Consider the following 22,342-nt stretch of genomic DNA (forward strand, 5'->3'; position numbering starts at 1 on the left):
GCACATTTTCAGGTCTAGATGAAAGACACAACAAATTGTTTCTAATTTTAAAAAGGTATTTTTCAAAAGCTATGATTCCCAGTTTGAGGAATTAATTTTAGAGCAATAAAATGTTAGAAATACCTAAGGGCCTTAGAAATCATCTGATTCAATCCTGTCATTCTACAGATAAATAAATAGTTTCAGGAAGAAGTAACTTCAAGCATTATTTCTTCACATTTGTAAAATCTTTGTTGACTGTGAAAGTACTATAAACACAATGTAGTAGTTACAGTTGGCTAAGAGAAGTGAAAATATTACTTAGGACTAAATTTCCAAGTCTTCCAAATTCTCAAAGGTTTCTACTACTATTAAAAAGATATCAGTATTTGCCAGGAAATAACTTTGGGAGAAAGGGCTCCATGTTGAAAAAACAAACATTTTGCATCTTTAGCTTAAGAGGTAGCATATCTTGAAGTAGCATATCATCTACTCCTAGGACAAAGTACATCTCTCCTTAGAAAAAACAAATCTAATAAAAACTCTTTAGGTTTGGGTAGCTCACTTGTCAATAGCCCTAATTCATAGGATCCCCACGCTAGGACCAGCACCCTAATCTCACCTCTCATCCTAATGGCCACTTGCCCTTTTTAGGCTCGCTCTTCCTTGCAGGGTAGCAACTAAGAAGATAAAGCTGAAAGGAAGAAGCAGAATCAGCCTTCGGGATAAATGCTGATCTGTCCGCTATGCTTGACTAGAACTACTATCTGCAATTTGTTGCCTTAAGGACAGAAGCAATCTGTGAGAAATATGGAAGCTGCTCAGTTTCTGCATATGCTAAACCCAAGTTTCACTATCACCTAACTTCACCACTAAGGTATACCAGACCACCATTGGCAGAAACTTTTGCTCAACAACTACTAAAAAAATTCTCACCTGTACTTATCTTGTACTTTCTGTTTTATATCCTGCAGAGAATCTTGGGAAATATCTCGTTCGAGGTAGCCCGAAAGCACCTCTGTGGCATTCTCTAGATCTGCTTGGTTATTCTGCAAGAGGAGGAAGAATACACAGTAAATTTTGGATTCAGAAGAAAGCTAAAAGATAAACTATTTTAGTTGCTTCCTTGCCTACTGACTGATTTCAACACTGAGTCCATAATTTCTTTTTTTTTTTTAAAGATTGGCACCTGAGCTAACCACTGTTGCCGCTCTTCCTTTTTTCCTGCTTTTTCTCCCCAAATCCCCCCATACGTAGTTGTATACTGTAGTTATGAGTGCCTCCGGGTAAGCCATGTGGGACACCGCCTCAGCATGGCCTAACGAGAGGCGCCATGTCCACACCCAGGATCCAAAACCATGAAACCCTGAGCTGCTGAAGTGGAGCGTGCGAACCTAACCACTCAGGCACAGGGCTGGCCCCTGATTCCATAATTTTTACAGGAGGGTTAACTGCACCTGTAAAGCTCTTTATTGCTTTCACCTGCACAAGTCACACTCTCTTTTTCCAAGACAATTTTTTAAATGTTAAAAGAACTCAAGATTTACCCATTACCTCTGGAAGAATATCAAGGACAATTTGAAAGGACTTAAGAAAAAGTCTTTTGGAATCTTCTACTTCTGAGAACTGCTATTTGCTAAAACTCAAAGGAAAACTTGAGGAAAAAACAGAAACTCATTCTTGCTTACATCTGGCTGCACATACTTCTTCTAAGAGAACACTGTATGGAAGATTAAAATTTTGTTATCCTTTACTACTGTGGCTACTTCTGTGCATTTACCTATCTAAATTCCCATCTGCTAGTCAGTATTATGGTCTAGTCATCTATGGACATCAATGTTCCATGCATCAATTTTAAATGAGCATCTCTATTTGAAAAACCTTTACTGCTAAAAGCCTCCTTTAGCCTTTAGTCATTACTTTACTTCTCCACCAAAGCTAACCACCATATTAACTTCTAATAACCATATATTAGTTTGGCCTGAATAAAGGCTTTTATTCAGAACTTATGAAGTACCAGGTGCTATATAAACAATATACATGGATAGTCTCCCTTAAATCTCATAACATCCTAGAAATTATTATCCCCATTTTAAAACAGAGATATAGACAAGGTTAAGTAATTTGCTCCAAGTCATCAGAGCTAAAAAGTGATAAAGTCAAGATTCAAATTCAGGGCTGATTCCAGAGTCTGCATACTTAATCACTAGCTGGCTAAACCACATCAATTTGAATGTAGTTTAGGACAAGAAACCTAAATTTCTTTTATCTTCGTAATAAATACTACACTTTTAATCCACATATTCTGAGCAGATAGGAACCTTTAAAACTCTATATATCTTATCTATGAATGACACAAGGTAGGTTTTCTTCTCCACATTCAGTAACTATGCCTACCTCAAAGATAATGGACTGGTTATTCTTTTTGAGGTAGAAAGCGAAGACATAAGTGTACATGAGTGTGGCACGACACTGGCAGAGGACATCAACTGCTTTCTTCAGGAACTGCACCTCAATCCAGGACATGTTGTGCTGTTGCATCTCCTCCATTTTCTGTTTCACCTGAGCATATAGTTTGTGCTCAAATCGTAGACTCTGCATGTGGTTCATATAGCGATTACAGTAGAACAGGTACCTCTGCAGGGCTGCCCTAGATCGCTGTCCCATTAACGAAAAATTAAGGTCATGCAATTATAGCAAATGTATTATACATACACAAAAGCTGATATATTTACTCATGAAACACTATAGGAATTTAGACTAAAATCAGGAACAAACAGGTATCTATTGCTACTTTGTTATTTAACACTGCTTTGAATGTCCAATAGCTATACTTTCTAATACAGCAACCATTAGCGACATGTGGCTATTTAAATTAAAATTAAAAATTCAGTCCCTCAGTGCTCAATAGCCATATGTGGGTGGTCAGTGGCTACAAAATTGGACGGTGGTGATAAAGAATATTTCCATCATTACAGAAAGTTCTACTGGATAGCACTGTTCTGTAGTATGCAATAAGATGTACAACAAGCAAGAAGCATCAATATTTTAAAGCAGACAACAGAGAGGCAACCAGACATCATATAACTCCTAATTTAATGCAATAAAAACTATACAGTACCACCAGTTCTGTATCCTTTCCACCCCATCTCCCCCAAAATTGAGGCTGAATTCAAGTATCTAGAATTAACCACCAGTTTCAGGACACACAGAGAAACAAGAACCTATTAATTGAGTAAATGACACCAGGGAGTTGCAATCAGCAAAACCCACAATATGGAAAACTACAGGACAAAATGGCTTAGTTTCCTCAACAAATAAATGGCAAGGGGGGGAAAAAAAGGAAGGACGGACCTATAAATTAGAGGAGACTCAAGAGATATCAATCAAATCCAATTTGTGGACCTGTGTGGATCCTGATTTGAACCAACTATAAAAGAAAATTTATGAGATAAATGGGGACATTTGAACACTGGATAGTTGATGATATTAACAAAGTATTGCTTTAAAAATATAAATGTATATAGTATAATTATAAAATAATATATATAATATGCTATAATATATAATAAATATATATACACAAACATAATAATGGTATTGCAGTTATATAAAAGAGTATTATAAAGACATATGAAGAATTACCAAAGAAACAATATGCTATCTAGCCTAGAGTTTTTTCTATGATTTATTACATGCAAAAATAATGCACATAGGTCTCGCCAATTACACTGTAAATCTCTAGAGGAGATATACTTTTAAAAAAGTAATCTTGTTATCTCTAGTACTAAATATACAGAAAATGATTAATAAATGCTTATTAAATGCAACCACTATGAAAGAGTTCTTTACCACACATACATATTTCTTTTCTTTTACTATCACCCCCTTCTTCTCCACCTCATGCCTTAAAGCCTATAAACAGCACGGAGACTTCTAGGCCCTACGGTTGGTCTCTTGCTTAGAAATACTAACTCTAAACCACACAATTAGCCAATCAAATGATCCAGTATCATACAACATTAAAACATCTCAAAAAACCTACACAAGCCATATTATTTCAAGAGTTAGGTATCAAATCAGTGCTTACATGCTGGAAAACTATGCTAATTATAAATACAATGACAATTATATCTAATCATCAATAGATGATATATATTAATAATCTAAAAGTTATGCCAATTCTATCTAAACATGTATGTGGAAAATAATCTGCTTGGCATTTCATTGCCCCAAAAAGCACTAATATTTTCAAGCCTGTCAAATTCCCAAGATGAAATGGAAAACCTAAAGTACCATATTAAAATATGATGTTAGAGGACATGAGTTAATGTGACCAACAATTCTGAAACAGCTTCTCACTAAAATCCTCTAAAATTCAACATGATAGCAAACCCATACCACCACTGCAAATAAGACCAACTTTTTCATCAAATGCTAGAATCTGGACTGAGAAATGCAATCAGTCGCCTGAATACACTTTGGGGGGGAAAAAACCAGAACAACAAACCTAACTGCTTAGAACAGGGAGGGGTAGGCAAACTCCAGCCTGTGAGCCAAATCCAGCTGCTGCCTGTTTTTATAAATAAAGTTAATAATTTGGAACACTGTCATGCCCACTCACTTAAGTCTATGGCTAGGTGAACAGCACAAGAGCAGACCATATAGTCTACAAAGCTGAAAAGATTTACTATCTGGCCCTTGACAGAAAACATGTCCTGAGTCTTCGTCTAGAAGATAAGAAAATTCAAATGCCCACCAGTGTCAGCACTGTGGCATACTATATTAAGTCAATAATTTTCTACAACACAAGTAGATGGCACTCAAAGTATCATTCATGTTCTGTCTGGACTGTGCGCCAATCTTCCAGTACTTTTTAAGGCTACAACTCCCAATAAACACTAGGCCAGAGTATGGAAGACACGGAAGGGAGGAAAGAAGAGGCCAGAGAGGCATGCAATGGTGTGCTCCATTCTGGGAGGCATGGCTCCCACTAAATAAACAAATAAAGACATTCATATGAAACCTTTCCTTGTACACCCAGGGGATCAAAGGATTCTAGTTTAGTCCAACAGATGTGAACCAGAAAAACAAAGCATTCTAGCGTCTAGAATGTAGACATTAGAAACTGGCTTAGAAGCTGTGCGCAATAATCCACCCTCCCTGTAGATCTCAGAAAAGGATCCACCAGCACCCAAAGGAAGACTAGATGAGGCCAAGATAACCCACATACTTTCTCTCTTGGCAAATACTGTATCTGGCTAGATTCAGCTAGATTACTCTTCATTCAGCGTAAGTAAAAACTAAAAGCATACCATGATAATTAGGAAAAATATAATGTTGCATAAGAGAAAAAGAACATTTCTCTATGAACTCAAAAAAACTATTTTCAAAATTAGAAGAAAATTTTAGGAAAATTTATGTTCTCTTCAATAGGATTTAAGATAAACGTGATTACTTAGAAGCAGAAAGCCTTAAGGAAAAGAAAGACTAAGATTTCAAAAAGACAACAGAAGAAGATGCAATGATAAACTGAGCTAAATAAAAAATGCAACAGTAGAATCAAGTCCAAATGGTAGGCTGGAAAAGCATGACTGTCATTGTACAACTTATATCAAAATTACATGGGGCACTGTATCTCAAATTGGAGTCTGAGGATACTAAATGGAGTAGGATAGGGGTGCTAAATAATCTGGTCTAAAAAGACCATGGAATTTTGAAATATTTAAAGATCTCATGATAACCTAAAGAAAACACAAATACTCAAGATCATCCGAACGAACTTATAACTGAGAACTAAAGTTTTATTTCAGGTCTTACATTTGTGAAATGGCTAAAATTGGCATCAAGCAGTATTACTTTAACTGTATCAGGCTGATGAGAAAAAAAGTGATAGAATACATCAATACTAAGCTCTGATCAAATCAAATCATGATGCACTGTAGGAATGAAGGTTTGCAATAGATGAGAGAAAGAAAACTGATGGGAGAACAAATTATCACATGGCACTAAGTAGTATAGTAACACTAATTTTTAAAAACCCAGCCACACAGCAGTCTATCAACAGTAACTTCAGCAAACTTAACTGTCAAATAATTTTACTTGAGTTTCACTGTTTTTTATTTTTTCTCCCCGAAGCCCCAATACATAGCTGTATATCCTAGTTGTAAGTCATTCTTGTTCTTCTATGTGGGTCACCTGCCACAGCATGACCTGATGAGTGGTGTGTAGGTCTGCACCCAGGATCTGAACCGGCAAACCCCGGGCCAGCAAAGTGGAGTGTGCAAACTTAACCACTTGGCCACAGGGTCAGCCCCAGTTTCAGTGGTTTTGTAGTACTCTTGGTTTGGTTGTATAATTGTATAAGAGCATAAGAGTTACAGCTGGTTTTAAGTTTAAACATATTTAAGTAATATTACAATGAATGTAATATAAATCTATATTGGAATTTGTAGGGATTTTTTTCCTTTTAAAAGAAAGTCTGTGAAACACCACCACTCATCAATTATATAATACAAAATACAGTTTCCCAGTCTTTTAAAAAAAGTGAGACAGAACTTTCACTTCTAACAGTATGACAGACTAGATTATAGATATTCTTTTGTATTTATGGTATTTTTAATTAGCAATAAAATTTAAAGGAATGTTTAAAAAAGTGAAACAATAAAACACAGATGTTTTGAATTGCATCCTAGTAAGGAAACTCATTTGAAAGGAATATTTTGGGAACAAATAGGGAATTTTGATATGGAATGGATGAATTTAAGGAATAATGAAATTCCAGGATTCTACAATTATGATAGAATCAGGAGGCTGAAAGAAACTCAAGGTGTTGAATCTTATCTACACCTAGTGTTTGAATCCCTTCTATTATAATAGTGGGGTAGTTTCCTATCCAGTAACCAGGAATTCCCCGTCTCCTGAGGGAGTCCATTCCAAATCAGCTCACCTATAACCATTAGAGCTTCTTGATGAACAATGAAGTTTAAAAAATAATAATAAAGAATTAAAAATAAGTGAGACTGCACACAAATAGCAGCAGAGCTATTTAACAAATACTGTTCTCTAGTCTCCTTGCTGGGAGGGAAAATCTGGACACCAAGACTACTGAAACCTGAAATTTCTACACGACTAGATTAATCAAAAGAAAGCAAACAAATCCATAAACAGGAATGCTCCTGATATGCATTTCGGATAAGGTTCTCCTTCTAAATGTACACGGGTACCCAGTATTTACTGAAGTGTCTTTCCACAAATTTTTCAGAATTGAAAACTTCTGCTAGCTTATTCCTGTTCAACTGTTACCCGAAAATAAATATACTTACCTCCTGTGCGTCTCTTGCTGCCTTTGCATCATCCTCATTATAGCGGTTACAGTTGTACCTTAAAGTAAATTAAGAGGATTCCATAAAGCGCATAAATCAATGAAACGGGATCAAATCACAGAATATCAGCCTGGATTCAGAGATTTTCTAAAATCAATATTCTCCTTTACAAAGATACACTGAGGTGTTAAAACACCCAGGGTTCTACCATTACAACGACAGAATTACCAGACTGAAAGGAACTCAAAGTGTTGCTGAGTCTAATCCACACCTAGTGCTTGAATCCTCTCTAAGAGAGTGTATCAGTTCTCTATCTACTAAGAGGGAATTCCTGGTCTCCTGAAGTAGTCCATTCCAAATCAGCTCACCTATAATCATTAGAAAACACTGTCATTCTAGAACTTCCATTTCTGACTGTAGTTTGAACTTCTAACTCAATTTTTGAAGAATGAGATCATCTCATATCTTAGGCTGTCTGTAATTTAGGCCAAATATTCCCAATTTTTCCAGAGTAAATCACTTTCTTATTTCTCTTTTATAAACCAAAGAGAACCAATGCTGATGGGCTACTATGTAATAGATGCTGTGCTATGTGCTTTACATGCTACTACAATAAGAGTCACTGAAAACTGAAAGATATACTAAATGAGGAGAGAGGGAAACCTGCCCCCCAGAAGTCAGCTCAGAATGGAGATGATTAGGACTGGCACTTCCCTTATCCCGATTACTCTACATCTTTTATGGGAGCCTACATTATGGGAGCAGCTGGTATTTACTGAGTGCTTACTACACACCACGCATTTACTAAGGACTTTAAAGGTACTTTCACATTTAATCCCCTCAATCACCTTATGAAATATGTATTATTATTATCCTCATTGAGCAGATGAAGAACTACGTTTTGAGAAGACAAGCAACATACTTAAGGTCACATAACTAAAGTTTCAGAGCTGGGAATTAAACTTATAACTGTCATATGAGGCTCATGCTCTTAACTAGTGAGTATATTGTTCACATGCTGTTGCCATGTCTTCAGAATCTTTAAACAGTAATATTTTTAGAACTAAAGGAAGAATTTTGAATTTAATTTACATCTTGTTAAACTGGATCCACTGTTCCAGCTTAAGTTCTTCAGGATTTTAATGGCTATGTATTCAACATCCCTCTTTGATGTTACTCCAAAATGAATGCAAGATTCTCACATTAGTTCAAGAAAGTCATCAATAAAACTGACCAGAAAAGCAGTATACAGTTTCCGTAAATAAAAAAAGATGAGGACAAAACCTTTTAGCAAACCTTTACAGGATTCCATTAGGAAGACATAAACCTATTATCTGTACTCCAAGAAATGGTCATTCAATTAATCCCAAATATCCCTGTGTGTATTCACAGCCTAGACCACAAACTTCTCAGTCCATATTGAAATACCTCGCTGAGATCTACAAAATGCTCCCTAATCCATCATGCTAATAATACCATTTGATTATGGGATTTCACGTAAGAGAAAAATTAAGTTATGAGGTTCATAAGTAGTTTGTGAAATCCACCACAAATTTTGGAAATCTGAGATTACATTTTGTCTGCTTCCAGTCTTTGGTAGCTATTTTACATAATTACTCAGAAATAACCAACAATGGCTCACTGATCTCATCTTAAAGTTTTTAAAGTAACCCAGACCACAATTGACCTAGGTCAGGAGACTTATTAACTTCCCTCTAGGTTGGGCTATAATCCTCTCTTACCAATAATTACTCTACTCCACTTAGCTCAAAGATCACCTCTCCTTGCTCTCTTCCTGTCAACTACTAACACTACTTCTTCCTATCTGATATATCCTTAAAACTTTTCTTTTTGATATTTTTTAGATATTTAAGCCTCAACTCATTCCGGGCTTTACTCTGCCAACATTATGAAGGATTTTAAGGCCCAGGAAAGCAACAGGATTCATCTATATCTCTAACTCAGATGACTGATGGTGCTACCTGGTATCCTATTTTGAAGGTTCTGAGGCATTTTCAGATTTAAACAAGAAGCATACCATGATTCATTTGCAGTGTTAGCCATGGGTAAATGCAAGACACAAGCAACACTGAGTTGTGATCAGAGATTTCCTTACACAAAAAAAATGTCTTTAATAACTCTTCTTCCCCATCCCCTCTTACCTTCACTAGGCTTATTTAAACACATTAGAGTGAATTTAGTTTCTGGTAACACACTAATCCTCCAGTTTGCCTTCTCAAAATCTAGAGTACCTGTGTGGCTAAACCCCAAACACCCTTCCTTGGCTGTGACACTGCCAAAATCACTTTCTCTACTTCCACTTAACCAATTAATTTTTACCTGGTTCAGACAAGTAATCACTCTTACTATTCTTCTAACTAATGAAACTAATGGAAGTTCCAATGAAACTAAAAAGGAAGACTTGACAGTGTCTTAAGTTCACATCCTCCTCATCTTGTCTTGAACCTACAATTTCTTCCCCTCCCTTCCACTATCTACAAAGCAACCACAATTATGAGATGATGTATGTAAAGCACATAATACAGAGCCTTCTCACCTAAATTATAGATCTAATCATGTCACTCTCCATTTAAAATCCTGCTGATAATGTCAAAACTACTTTAAGTCTCAGTCTACTTTCTCTTTTCCTATTCCCCACAACTTATGAAGGGCCACAAACTCAAATGCCAATAGCTGACAAGCAGGTAACACAAATTAGTGAAAGGCACCATTTGTTTATTATAACACTCAGAAATATTTTCACTTTACCAGGAGATGTGCTAGCTCCTGTTTTTCCCAAAACTCAAGGCATCCTCCTCCTAATTTGCATTTTCCCAAATTGGTAAGAAATATGCATGTAACAAAGGTATAAAACTCTGCTAAATGTGACTGGTATCATTAGGATACATGCAAATGCCATTAAGCTTCCAGTCTTAGGGAAACATATCAAACTGGAAAGTAAAGGCCCCATTTAAAGGGCTACTAATCAATTCCAGGTGATTCCTGCCAAGCAGAAGTGCAGAAAATGAAGTTTCTATTCTTCAAAAAGAAGCTAAAAATCTGGATTGCGTTGGGCAATTTTCTGATTCTTAAAGTTTGAGACAATTTTTTTGGCTAATTGTGTGCAGGGTAAGTAAAACACAACTGCATGTTGGGTTTTGCCAACAGTCTCTAGTTTTCAACTATTGCCTAGAGAGACACTAGACAATGCAACTCTTCTCTGAATAAGTCATGTACTCTCATATCACTCTCCCTTTGTGTTCACGCTACTCCTTTTGCCCTGAATGTTTTTCCTACCACTTTTAGTCCTCAAAGTTCATCTCAACTGTTACCTCCACTGTGAAATATGCCTAATTAATCCCTATCTCTGGATATCTTGCATATAATTCTAACACTGATCACACACTGTTATCCATTTATCTAGCTCCCAAGTTAGATGGTGATTTCCATGAGATAGAAAACTTATTCTCAATACACAGCATATATCACATACTTACTCATGTGAACATAATCTTCCCTTCACTTCCCCAACCTACCAGGCAGATCCATGTGGTTCCCAAGGGCCAAGGCACACCCAGCAAAACTCTGCTTTACAGTTCTGGTTACGACAGACCATGTGATTACAACCGCCATCCTTTTCAATTGTGACATGGCATTTGGGACATTCCTATGAAGAGAAACTATAAAGTTGGTGTCAATGCTACACTAGGTTGTATGACTACCACTGAGGAAAAGCAAGTTCTAGATTTGGTTTATTTTTGAATACCACATTTACTGTGATTAATACATGCAGAGCACTTGGAACAGTGTCAAACACTTAATAACTACTATTAAAAATGAGCTGTAATTCACATGGACAAAGAGAATAGATTAGTGGTTACCAGGGGAAAGGGAGTGGGGGATGGGCACAAAGGGTGAAGTGGTGCACCTATAATATGACTGACAAATAATAATGTACAACTGAAATTTCACAAGGTTGTAAAATATCATAACCTCAATAAAAAAATAAATTAAAAATTTTTTAAAAAAAGAGCTGTTATCATTATAATTGGCTTTTAAGATGTACAACAATTCAAGAATTTGTTTTAGTGGGGTTGGGGGATAAAAATACTTAAGTACATGTACTAATAATAGTTTCATGGGAGGTAAGACATTTTATTCATGTAAATATAATATACTCTCTAAGAAATAATTATTGAGTACTTCCTGTATCCCACACACTGTTTTCAGTGTTTTATATGCATTAACTCATAATCCTTATACTGGTGCTATTCCTATTTCCACTTGTCAGATGAATAAACTAAGGGAGAGAAAAATAACAAAGAAACTAGTCCAAGGTCACACAGGTAGCAAATGGTACAGTAAGGATTCAAATCCAAGCGATTTGGCCTTAAGAGTCAAACAAGCAGGACTGGTAAATTCTTTTTGTGATTACTGGATTTCTCAACTTTCTTCCGCTAAATATTCTCATTTTAAATTCTTCTCATTGCAGTCCATTTACAACTGTGCTACATGGATCATATTTTTTTCCCAAGTCTAGCATTTTCTTGGTTGCTAGCAAGCCAAAGTTATTACCTTGCAGGACTACCGTTTTTGTCTTTCAAAAAATCTAGAAAACCAAACTCATTATTATTTTTTTTAAAGATTTTATTCTTTCCTTTTTCTCCCCAAAGCCCCCTGGTACATAGTTGTATATTCTTCGTTGTGGGTCCTTCTAGTTGTGGCATGTGGGACGCTGCCTCAGTGTGGCTTGATGAGCAGTGCCATGTCCGCGCCCAGGATTCGAACCAACGAAACACTGGGCCGCCTGCAGCGGAGGGCGCAAACTTAACCACTCGGCCACGGTGCCAGCCCCCCAAACTCATTATTTTTAAGGAAACTATAAATAAGGTGTAAAGCTTGTATTTTTGCTGTATTTGTGTTTGATGTAACTCCCACGAATCACCCATCATCTTATTTGTACAATTTGATCATTGCGAAACAGACTACACTGCCCATAAACTATGGTAATTTTAAACAGCTCAATAAGGCAATTTTAATTATAAATCTTATATCAAATTTTTTAAATCACTCACATAAGAAATTTTACTTTTTTTCCCCAAAGAAGCAAATTCTAGACCTAAAATATCTGTTTCATTCTACATTTCTTGGTTATAATTAACCAAACAGTATTAAGCTCTCAATATAGTAAGATACCAGTGACAATCTGCAAAACTGTTAAAGGAGCTAATAACATTCATAAAGCTTCTGAAACCTCTCAAGAAAAAAATTCTTCAGTTTCATCTCAAAACTACCAAGTAGATAAATTTGTTACCACAAATTGCCATTCTTCCTTAATAATCTACCTTAATAATTCTAAGCAAATTCAAACACGTCAAGTCTATGCTCCCTATTTTAAACACCTTGGGGTTTTAGAGTGCAGGGGGATTTCTCTGGGTGCAGAAAGAGGGCTACAGTTTAAATCAAACTACTTAGTGAAAATAGAACTGCCCTATCCTAAACTGTAGTTTTACAGAGCATATTTAAGGATTGTGGGACTTACATGAACACACCTGGTGGGGAAATCTTCAATTTTCAACAAGGAATGCTTGGCCAGGAAATTTTTTTAAATAACAAAAGTAATCACTTCCTGACATTACAGTAAGGTTTCTTGAGTGACATGAGTTATGTTTATCTTGATGATTTTAGAGAGCACAAAAATATTCATTTCAATCATAACATTCCTCAAAGATGTGGGCATTTGTTCTATGTGACAGAACTCACTGTTTCATTATGTTTTAATCTTTTTGGGTAGAGCAGGGTACTAAGGCATAAAATTGTGTGTTGGCCTTCATTGTTTAAGAACTCCTTATTTTTGTCATCATCCTCTGACTGAGTCATCAATGGAACAGTGCAAAGCTATAACTAACACTGGTCAAACAACTCAGTATTATTTGGAGCATCATCTTCACATGTAAAAGACAATACTAAAAATGAACAGCCCATGAATTACCCCATCATTCATCAACCAAGTCACTTCCTATATGAATAGGATATAAGATGGAATTAAATAAAGATTGGATATTTATATAATTTTCTATTAAGAGACTGGCTGAGTTACACAGTCAGGATTCAAATGCTTGCTTATTACTTAGTGACAGAAAAGAAAGGTGCTCAAGATTACTGTATTTGTAAGACACCTAGAGTTAAAGAAGTGGTTCACAGTCATAAAGAGACTGAATTTTGAAACTAGTATCATCAAAAAAAAACCTCCCAAAACCAAGAGATACCCATATTACCCTAAAACTTCTATTTCTCAGGAGTCAAGTCTCTTAACAAATCATATTTTAGAAGTTTAACATGTTAAACTTGTTAAGCCCAGTTCGTTACATAAAAATAGTTACTCAGTTACTTAAATACTGCTCTAAAGAATGACTCCTTAAAACCCTGGAGATTTTTAAAGACAGAAATGTAAATTAGCCTAATAAAACCAAGATAGGTAGAGTAAACCCTACAATACATCTGTATATTAAAAAACAGCCAAGAACAATCTGAAAAGGCATTATCAAACCACAGGGTAGAAAAACTAACAGCTTTTTCTTCTATAGGAAATTAATGCTTTTCTCCAACAGAAGAAAACTTCTAAAGCAGAGTACTATGCATACTGCAGTGTAATACTCAACAAAATAAACTCAAAATGAAAATAAAGGAAATTTATTAATAAGCAATCATTTTGGGGGAAAAAAGCCTTAATTGAGAAAAAGGTAAAACGAGCCTTAACTAGGTAAACTTAATGCTGATGCATCTATCCTTATCAGTTTCATTACGAAGAGTCTACTGAGGGAAAATACCAACCTTTGTGTTGGCTGCAATCCAATTAGAGGTTTCACTGTCATCATCACACTTTTTAATCCACTTCTTCAACCACTGTTTGAAAACAACAACTGTTAGGGTACAACAAAAAACTTAAGAAAAAGGACAGCAAATTACTTCAACATTTAAATAGAGTAAAGCTTAAATGTAAAAGCCAAAGGACAAGATTAGCATTGGATTTACTTCCTTTTAAACCAGGGAAATCCAGTAATTCTCATATCCAGTAACACAAAATCAATCAAAGGAGGGCTTTCTTTGGCTAAACCTGAGTGGGAAACCTACAGCTTGAAGGGAAGCCCAGGTCCAAGGTGTGTCTTTCCCCTTAGCTATTACAAAGCCTGCCAAAGGAGGTACCATAACCATCCGTGTCCTAATAATCAGGAGCTGACTTATTCCTAAGGAATGCTCTCTGAATACTTGCAATGATCCTGTGCAAAATCAAATCTATCTCCCAATGGATAAATAACAAAATTGTGGGGTATGGTTTTCAGTCATCAAGTCTTAGAAGTGCTCTACTACATTATTTAAAAATGAAAATGCCAGACGAACTCACCTTACATTTAACAGGATCATGCCAATTTTCTCCACAGTTAAAGCTGTTAAGCAAGACAAGAGTTAAAAGAATTAAGTCCTACCTACTGTAAGTAAGTAAACAAACAAACCATTTCATGCTTTATAGTTCCTCAGTACATTCACCGGTTTCTAGTGTGGCAAATACAAAGGCAGGAACCACGTCTACTTTATTCTACAGTAAATTATTTAGAATTTAGTATTAGGATCAGCATGTATTGGGTGTGTGTGTGAGAAATGAAGAATGACTATAAGTATGAAGACATGCTATGATGACAATTTCATAGTAAATAACTATCTAAACAGCTACCAAACTGTTAAGACAAAAAAATCAATTGAGCCAGATCTGTATTTTTCTGACAGTTTTTAATACGTATAGTTGCTTGCTGCAATCATTCTCTAATTGAAACCAAACTGAAATCATTTTCACTAATTTGAACTTAAATTTCAACCAATGCTTCATCAGCATATATTAAATCTTTTACTTAACACCTCAAATGAAGAGTGAAAGTCTGACTTTGTAGGGTAATTATATAATTTAGTACTAATACAGTAAGCAATATGCAGGAAGCAAACACATCTTTGCATGATTGTATCAAACAAGGTATTAAAGAGCGTGACTAAATATTCTCTAAGAATATATTAACTGCTAACGCCTTTCTGTTTCCCAGGCACCTGGTATATACAACATTTGTTTAAAAAGTATAAATTAAGAAAACACACAAATGCTTATGAAAATATAACCATGGGATGGCTGATTAATTAGCTAATCAAGTCAGGATAATGGTTACTTCTAGAACAGAAGATGGGGAATGGGATGAAGACGGGAACCAAGAGGCTTCAAATGTCTCTGTCATGTTTTATTTCTTAATAAGAACAAACAAAATCCTGATTTTGATTAAGCTGGGTTGTAGCTACGTAAATATTCATTGCTGTTATTCTCTATACTTTAGTTTGTATTCAAAATAGTTCATACAAAAAGTATATTTGAAAGTTGGTATGGAATCAGACTCCAGCCCCTGTCTACAGGGTAAACTGAAACAATACATATTTAACTTTCACCAAAATAGTATGTATTTTACACATATTTAATCTCTGAGTTTATCTGCTCTTTTGGGAAATATCTAGTATTAATGATGTGTAAGTCTAATTCTACCTGTTCGGAGAAAAAAAGAATGGTACGGAATACCAATAAAATATCTATTTGCTAGCTCAAGGGCCCCTTCACTTGACTGGCCTCTTATTCCTAAGACATCCACAAAGGAATGGAAGACCATTTTAACGTTCTAATATATAATCCTGGAAATTCCTGTTAAGGCAAATCTAGAATTCAAAGTCTGCTACAGAACTCCAGAACCCAGGTTTACCAAGAAAGCTGGGACCAGAGAAGCCAGAAAAAAACCCTTAGTTAAAAAGCACACCTAATCAACCAGGTTTTATCTTTCCAAATTTATTTGCACATTTTCCTTCTAGGAGTAAGATAAAACTTTCAGAGCAAAGGAAATTTTTTTTAAGTGAATTTTTTTTTTTAAGATTGGCACCTGAGCTAACAACTGTTGCCAATCTTTTTTTTTTTCCTTCTCCCCAAAGTCCCCCAGCACATAGTTGTATATTCTAGTTGTGAGAGTGCCTCTGGTTATATGCTATGTGGGATGCTACCTCAGCATGGCCTGATGAGCAGTGCCATGTCTGCACCCAGGATCCAAACCAGCAAAAGCCTGGGCCACCGAAGCAGAGTGTGCGAACTTAACCACTTGGCCACAGGGCCAGCCCTGGGAAATTTTTAAAAAAATGTTAACTGTGTTTATTATTTCCTAAGAGATAACTTGAAAACAGAGCAAGAGCCAACAAAGGAACCAAACATAATTTGACAAATTAAGCAGTTAATCAGAAATGAGAGAACTAAATTCTTCTTGTCTCATATCTGTAAGGTTGCTCCCATATAAATTCTAGTGGAGCACAAAAGAAAAAGTGACTATAGCTGCACTTTTCTTCTCATAAGAAAATATATCCAAAAGTTAGAGCAACAAGGAAAGAGGAAAAATTATTTAAGAAGCAACATTTTAATCTAATTCTTATTTAAAAGAAATATACACTATTTTTGGGGGCCGGCCCTGTGGCCGAGTGGTTAAGTTCATGCGCTCTGCTTCAGTGGCCCAGGGTTTCACCAGTTCAAATCCTGGGCGTGGACACGACACCACTCATCAAGCCATGCTGAGGCAGCATCCCACGTGCCACAAGAAGAAGGAACCACAACTAAAAATACACAACTATGTACTGGGGGGGCTTTGGGGAGAAAAAGGAAAAATAAAATCTTTGAAAAAGAAATATATGCTATTTTAAATCAATATCACCCATCTCCCCACCTGAGGTAAAAATTTTTTCTACTATTTTACTACTAAGAATAAAGAAAAGCTATGAACATTATTCTAATTTAGGAAATCACTTGCTTACCAAAACTGGCGCCCACACTTGCAGCGAACAGGTTTAGCATCAGGATATTGGACTTTAACAACATGGTGGCAATCGGGGGCAGGACACCACTTTAACAGTCGATTGCACTGAAACACAAGTTAAAAAAAATAAAAAATAACAGCAAATTAAGTCATGATGCAAGATTTCCTAGCATACCAAGCAGTTATTTACATTGCTTCCCTAGATCAAGGGGCAAAGGGCAGGTGGTGACACAAGCACATAAAAACCTGCCACCAATACTTATAGAAATGCTTTTGGATGTACCGTTTTTTCAAGATTATAGATCCCTTGAAGACTTGGTTTCATAGACTATATGAACCACCTCTTGTTCTGGCTTCAAAATCCCACCGAGAAACTTCAAAATAATTACCCATTATGTGATCACTAATAATCATCAATTTATTTATGGTTTATTTTAAGTCAATTTTCAAAGATACAAGAAAATAAGATATGTTCCTAACTCAGGGAAAGTGTTTACATGCTCCAGAATAGTTTGAAACAAGCTAAAGGATATACATGTAATTTCTCCCTTTGACCACAAAAACCTCTGCTAAGAACCAAAACAAGCTCCTAAATCACAGTAAAGATTGCATTTTAGATTCTTCAAAACCTTTGAAGAAGTTCAAAATAACTTTCGAAGTATTTTTATGATGGAACAAAACATGGCTCAAGTAATACTCTGCACCAGAATTCAAGTTTATTGACCATTTCAAAAAATATGCTATTCCTGAAACATACTGTTTTCCAAAAGATCCGATCTTCAGTTTCATCTCTAATAAAAATAAAAATTACTTTCTAGAACTAAAATGCCATGTTAACCTGATGCTCTTACACAGGGTCTGGCAAACTTCTGCAAAGAGCCAGAGAGTAAAGATTTTTGGCTTAGTGGGCCATAACAGCCTCTCTAGCAGCTACTCAACTCTGCCACTGTTGCACAAAAGCACTCATAGAACAAATGGGCATGTTCAAATAAATCTTTATTTACAAAAACAGGCACGCCATAGTTTGCTGACCTCTGTTCTGATGAAAGAGAGACATTTGATAAAAACAAATAACCCTGGGGGCTGGACCTGTGGCTGAGTGGTTAAGTTCGTGCGCTCCGCTTTGGCGGCTAGGGTTTCACCGGTTCGAATCCTTGGCGCAGACATGGCACCGCTCGTCAGGCCACGCTGAGGCAGCATCCCACATGCCACAACTAGAAAGACCCACAACTAAAAGTACGCAACTATGTACTGGGAGGATTTGGGGAGAAAAAGCAGAAAAAATAAATATAAATAAAAATAAAAATGATCAGCCTAAAAATTTTAAAAAATTTTAAAAAATAACTACAGCATCCTTCATTAACAAAGTTTATTGGTAATGGAAGCTAAAACAAGCAGAGATATAGCAAAGTTAGAGCGCCAAACAACTAAACAGGACATCATTAATAATCAGCTACAACTCTCTCTAGGGAAAAGAGGAATAAAGGAAGAATTCTGTAAAAATAATTTTATCAAAGTTCAAGATCTATAAAAAGACATCTACTTATTGGTTTGTCACATTCCTTTGAGAATAAAGGTGTTTTGGTATGTTTCATAAATAAAGTCCATAACCCAAACGTATGGCAAAGGTGTTTGTTACTGTCTAGAGTATTTTACATAAGAAAAACTAGTATTTCTATTGATAAACAGAATTCCTTCTATTAAAAGAAGAAAACTTAAGAGAAATATCACTTACCTCTACAAAGCTATTTGTTATTAAATGCTGATACTTTAATTTAACTTTTGAATCTGTGATCAGCCGCCTGAAAGCAATAATAAAAATTATTAGGAAGTTTTCAGCCAAGTGTATTTTCCACATTTATGCACTAAAATTTCAATGCTATAGCTATAAAAACTGCTCTAAATTGAAAATACTAAAATGCACATAGACTATCAACAAATGCAACTGTAGTAATCAAAACAATTTTAAAGTTTCTCTAGTTTTATTTTGTTAAATGTTTTCCTCCATGTTTCTTATACTCTAAATATTCTATTTTTACCCAGTTTGTATTACAGTCTAATGACTTACCAACTATTGCCAAGTGTAGGCCCCTTTCAGAGTCTATGACTCTGATATTTTGCCTTAAGATAGCAATTCTCAGCCACCTTTCCTTAGACTCCCTCCCAAAAATCAGTGTGTGAAACAAGAGATATTTACAGGAATGTTAGGAAATGGATCCAGGTTTTGCTATATATAATTTTGAAGGGCTTCTTCCTCTGAGACCTCTTAGTAATTTACCAGAAATGCTTACTGATTGTAATCTGGCTTCCCTTGTCCACCTAGAATACTCTATAATTCAAAATAATTCCTAGAACTCACCACAGGAGCCCCTGAAAGTGAAAAATCCTGAGGCTTAAGTTTCATTAGTTTATTGGTAAACACTCCTGTGAGTGTGTTATAAGAAAAGAGTGTTAAAGCATAAAAAGAGTAACCACTGACAAAGTCAGTAAGAACTATATCAAACAAGCACATAGTCCAACCTCATTAAAATCTTTTAAGTGAACAAGAAAGTTTTGTACAATATGGCCTCATCTAATTTTTGAGCTTCTAATCGCACTGCTCTCCTTCCACAAGACCCTACCCTGTCCTGTGCCACTTTCAGTGTACTCCTGTCACACCTGTATTCTTTCTTCAGAGACTGTTGAATAGGGCTACCTCCCTTGGAAAGGAAAGAGAAGAATATCATGGTGGGTCCCTGAGGTGGGACAGCCTAGGTTTAAATACTGGATTCACAAGTTACTAGCTACGAACTGAGGGTAAGTTCTTTGACCTCTTCATTTTTCATCTTACTAAATCTGTAAAATGGACAGCAGGAATAGAGTTATGAGACTAAAACAGTGCCTGGCAAATAGTAAGAACTCAATAAATACTAGATGCTACTACTATTAGTATTATTATTACTTTACTTCACTCAGCTAAAATACACTGTTACTCAAGGAGGCCTTTTCTGACTACTCCCCCACACCAATCTAGATGTAGACCCCCTCTCAGTTCTCATGGCACCTTATACACCCCTCCTTTATGTAATGTGTCATAATTTTAATTAGACGGATATCTGTATAATCATTTGTTTAGTATCTGCCTTCCTGCTCCCCTATCCACAACAATAAGCTCCATGAAAGGATCCCTTGTAGAAAGTGTTCAATAAAAATTTTTTGAATGAGTAAACCTCCACATGTCACAGATGCTGAAACTGAGGTTTAAAAACAATTCGTGTATCTGGCAATTCCTCAAAATTTAAACACAGAACTACCATGTGATCCAGCAATTCCACTCCTGGGTATATATACCCAAGAGAATTAAAAACAGTTGTTCAATAAAAAACTTGCAAACCAATGTTCAAACAATAACACAAATGTTTCCATAAAAAGTGGAAATAACCCACATGTCCAAGAACTGACGGAGAAACAAAATATGGAATATCCATATAATGGTATATTATTTAGCTATAAAGAGGAATGAAGTACTGATACATGCTACAACATGAACGAACCTTAAAAACATTAAGTGAAAGAAGCCAGACACAAAAAAATCACATATTGTATGACTCCGTTTAAATGAAATGTACAGAATAGGCAAATGTATATAGACAGAAAACAGGTAAGTAGTTGTCAGGGTCTAGGGGGAGGAGGGAATGGGGAGTGACTGCTTAATGGATATGGGATTTCTGTTAGAGGTGATGAAAATGTTCTGGAATTAGATAATGGTGATGGTTGCACATCATTATCAATATAGTAAAAGTCACTGAATTGTATACTCTAAGATGCCCTGATTCCCAAAAACACCTTACTTCTATTATTGATAAAGCTCATCTGATGTAACAACCTAATGATTTCTTATAGCTGACTCTAACCTAAGCATAACTGACAAGAACAAAGGTCAGCCATAGTTATTAGGCCTTAATTATTAGGCTATAGTTTGTCTGGTCATAAGGAAGAAAAAGAAAGTGATCTCCCATCCTTGAGAATAAGCACTCTCAAGAAGGCAAGTGTCCTCCTGGCTAGTAATAACCTAATTCTCTCGATAAAGACCTCCTGTCATCACTTGTGTTGAAAATAGTTATTATATCAACTCTTACAGTGGAAGGCAGCTCTTTATGACAGTAAACAAAAATACTTCTACTGAAAGCCTATTATAAATTCTGAGCACAGTGTCAGATACATTTAATCCTTGAGTTTGGGGATAATTCTCCATTTTTACAAATGAGATAACCGGAGAGCTGTGATTTGAAACCAGATGACTTTAAACACAAGGATTTTTTTTTTAGTATGCCAAGTACTAATCCATGCCTTAAGCTTATGTAGTATCTTGAGTAAAACAACAATATTATGCTTCAAATTAGGACTGATAAAATATTTTTCTTTAAAAAGGTTTTTTTCCCTGACATACCAATTACAGACAAGTACAAAGAAGGAAACAAAAATCACCTGTAACTTTATCACTCAAGAGGAATATCCATTGAATATTTTTATGAATCTGGACCTTTTCCTCTTTTTCTGTAAATGTATGATATACAATTTTAAACAGAGAACTTACTACATATAATTTTATATCTAGTTTTTTTCACTAACATTATTATAAGTATTTTCCAATGCATTAAAATAATTCATAAAACTTTTTTAACGGCTGCATCATATTCCATCTTCCCCTACTGTTGGGCATTTAAGTTGTAGGGTTATGACAAGGTGATTAATATCTTTATAATAAATCTTTGCTCAAATTTCTAATCATTAAAAATAAATATAATATTTAATTACTGTCTGAATTTATTCCATCACAATCAAAGGTCCAAATGATCTTGCAGCCATCTCTGGCTCATCTCTTCCTCTTAGAGCACATATCTAACTGACTCTACCTTGAAAATACATCCAAAATCCAACCATTTCTCATAACTCCTCTGCTACCCTCCTGGATTGAAGGACCATCATCTCTCACCTGGATTATTGTTACAGTCTCTGAATCTCTCTGCTCCTACTGATGGTCTCTCTTTTCAACACCAGCAGTCAAAGCAACGCTCTCTGACCATGTCACTCCACTGCTCAAAATCCTCTCATGGCTCTATCTTAGAATAAAAGCCAAAGACCTTATAATGGCCTCTAAGGCCCTACACAATCAGCTTC

General features: G+C 35.7%; 1 protein-coding gene across 3 annotated transcripts in view; it reads right to left on the reverse strand.

Annotated features, from left to right (window-relative positions):
* The window catches only part of ARIH1 (ariadne RBR E3 ubiquitin protein ligase 1), a 188,376-nt gene that overhangs the window by 79,250 nt on the left and 86,784 nt on the right, over positions 1-22,342 (reverse strand). For 2 of the 3 annotated variants that reach the window (XM_014849715.3, XM_014849716.3), the window contains 6 exons: positions 18,918-18,984; positions 17,181-17,287; positions 14,710-14,752; positions 14,139-14,210; positions 10,841-10,971; positions 7,305-7,362 (listed from right to left, as the gene is read on the reverse strand). In XM_014849715.3, the coding sequence (XP_014705201.3) occupies positions 7,305-7,362; positions 10,841-10,971; positions 14,139-14,210; positions 14,710-14,752; positions 17,181-17,287; positions 18,918-18,984 (478 nt within the window). Of the gene's footprint in view, positions 1-915; positions 1,029-2,376; positions 2,638-7,304; positions 7,363-10,840; positions 10,972-14,138; positions 14,211-14,709; positions 14,753-17,180; positions 17,288-18,917; positions 18,985-22,342 lie in introns of all 3 variants that reach the window. The other variant, XM_014849718.3, reaches the window with a different exon arrangement.

Source organism: Equus asinus, chromosome 2 (genome assembly GCF_041296235.1).
Source record: "Equus asinus isolate D_3611 breed Donkey chromosome 2, EquAss-T2T_v2, whole genome shotgun sequence".
NCBI lineage: Eukaryota > Metazoa > Chordata > Mammalia > Perissodactyla > Equidae > Equus > Equus asinus.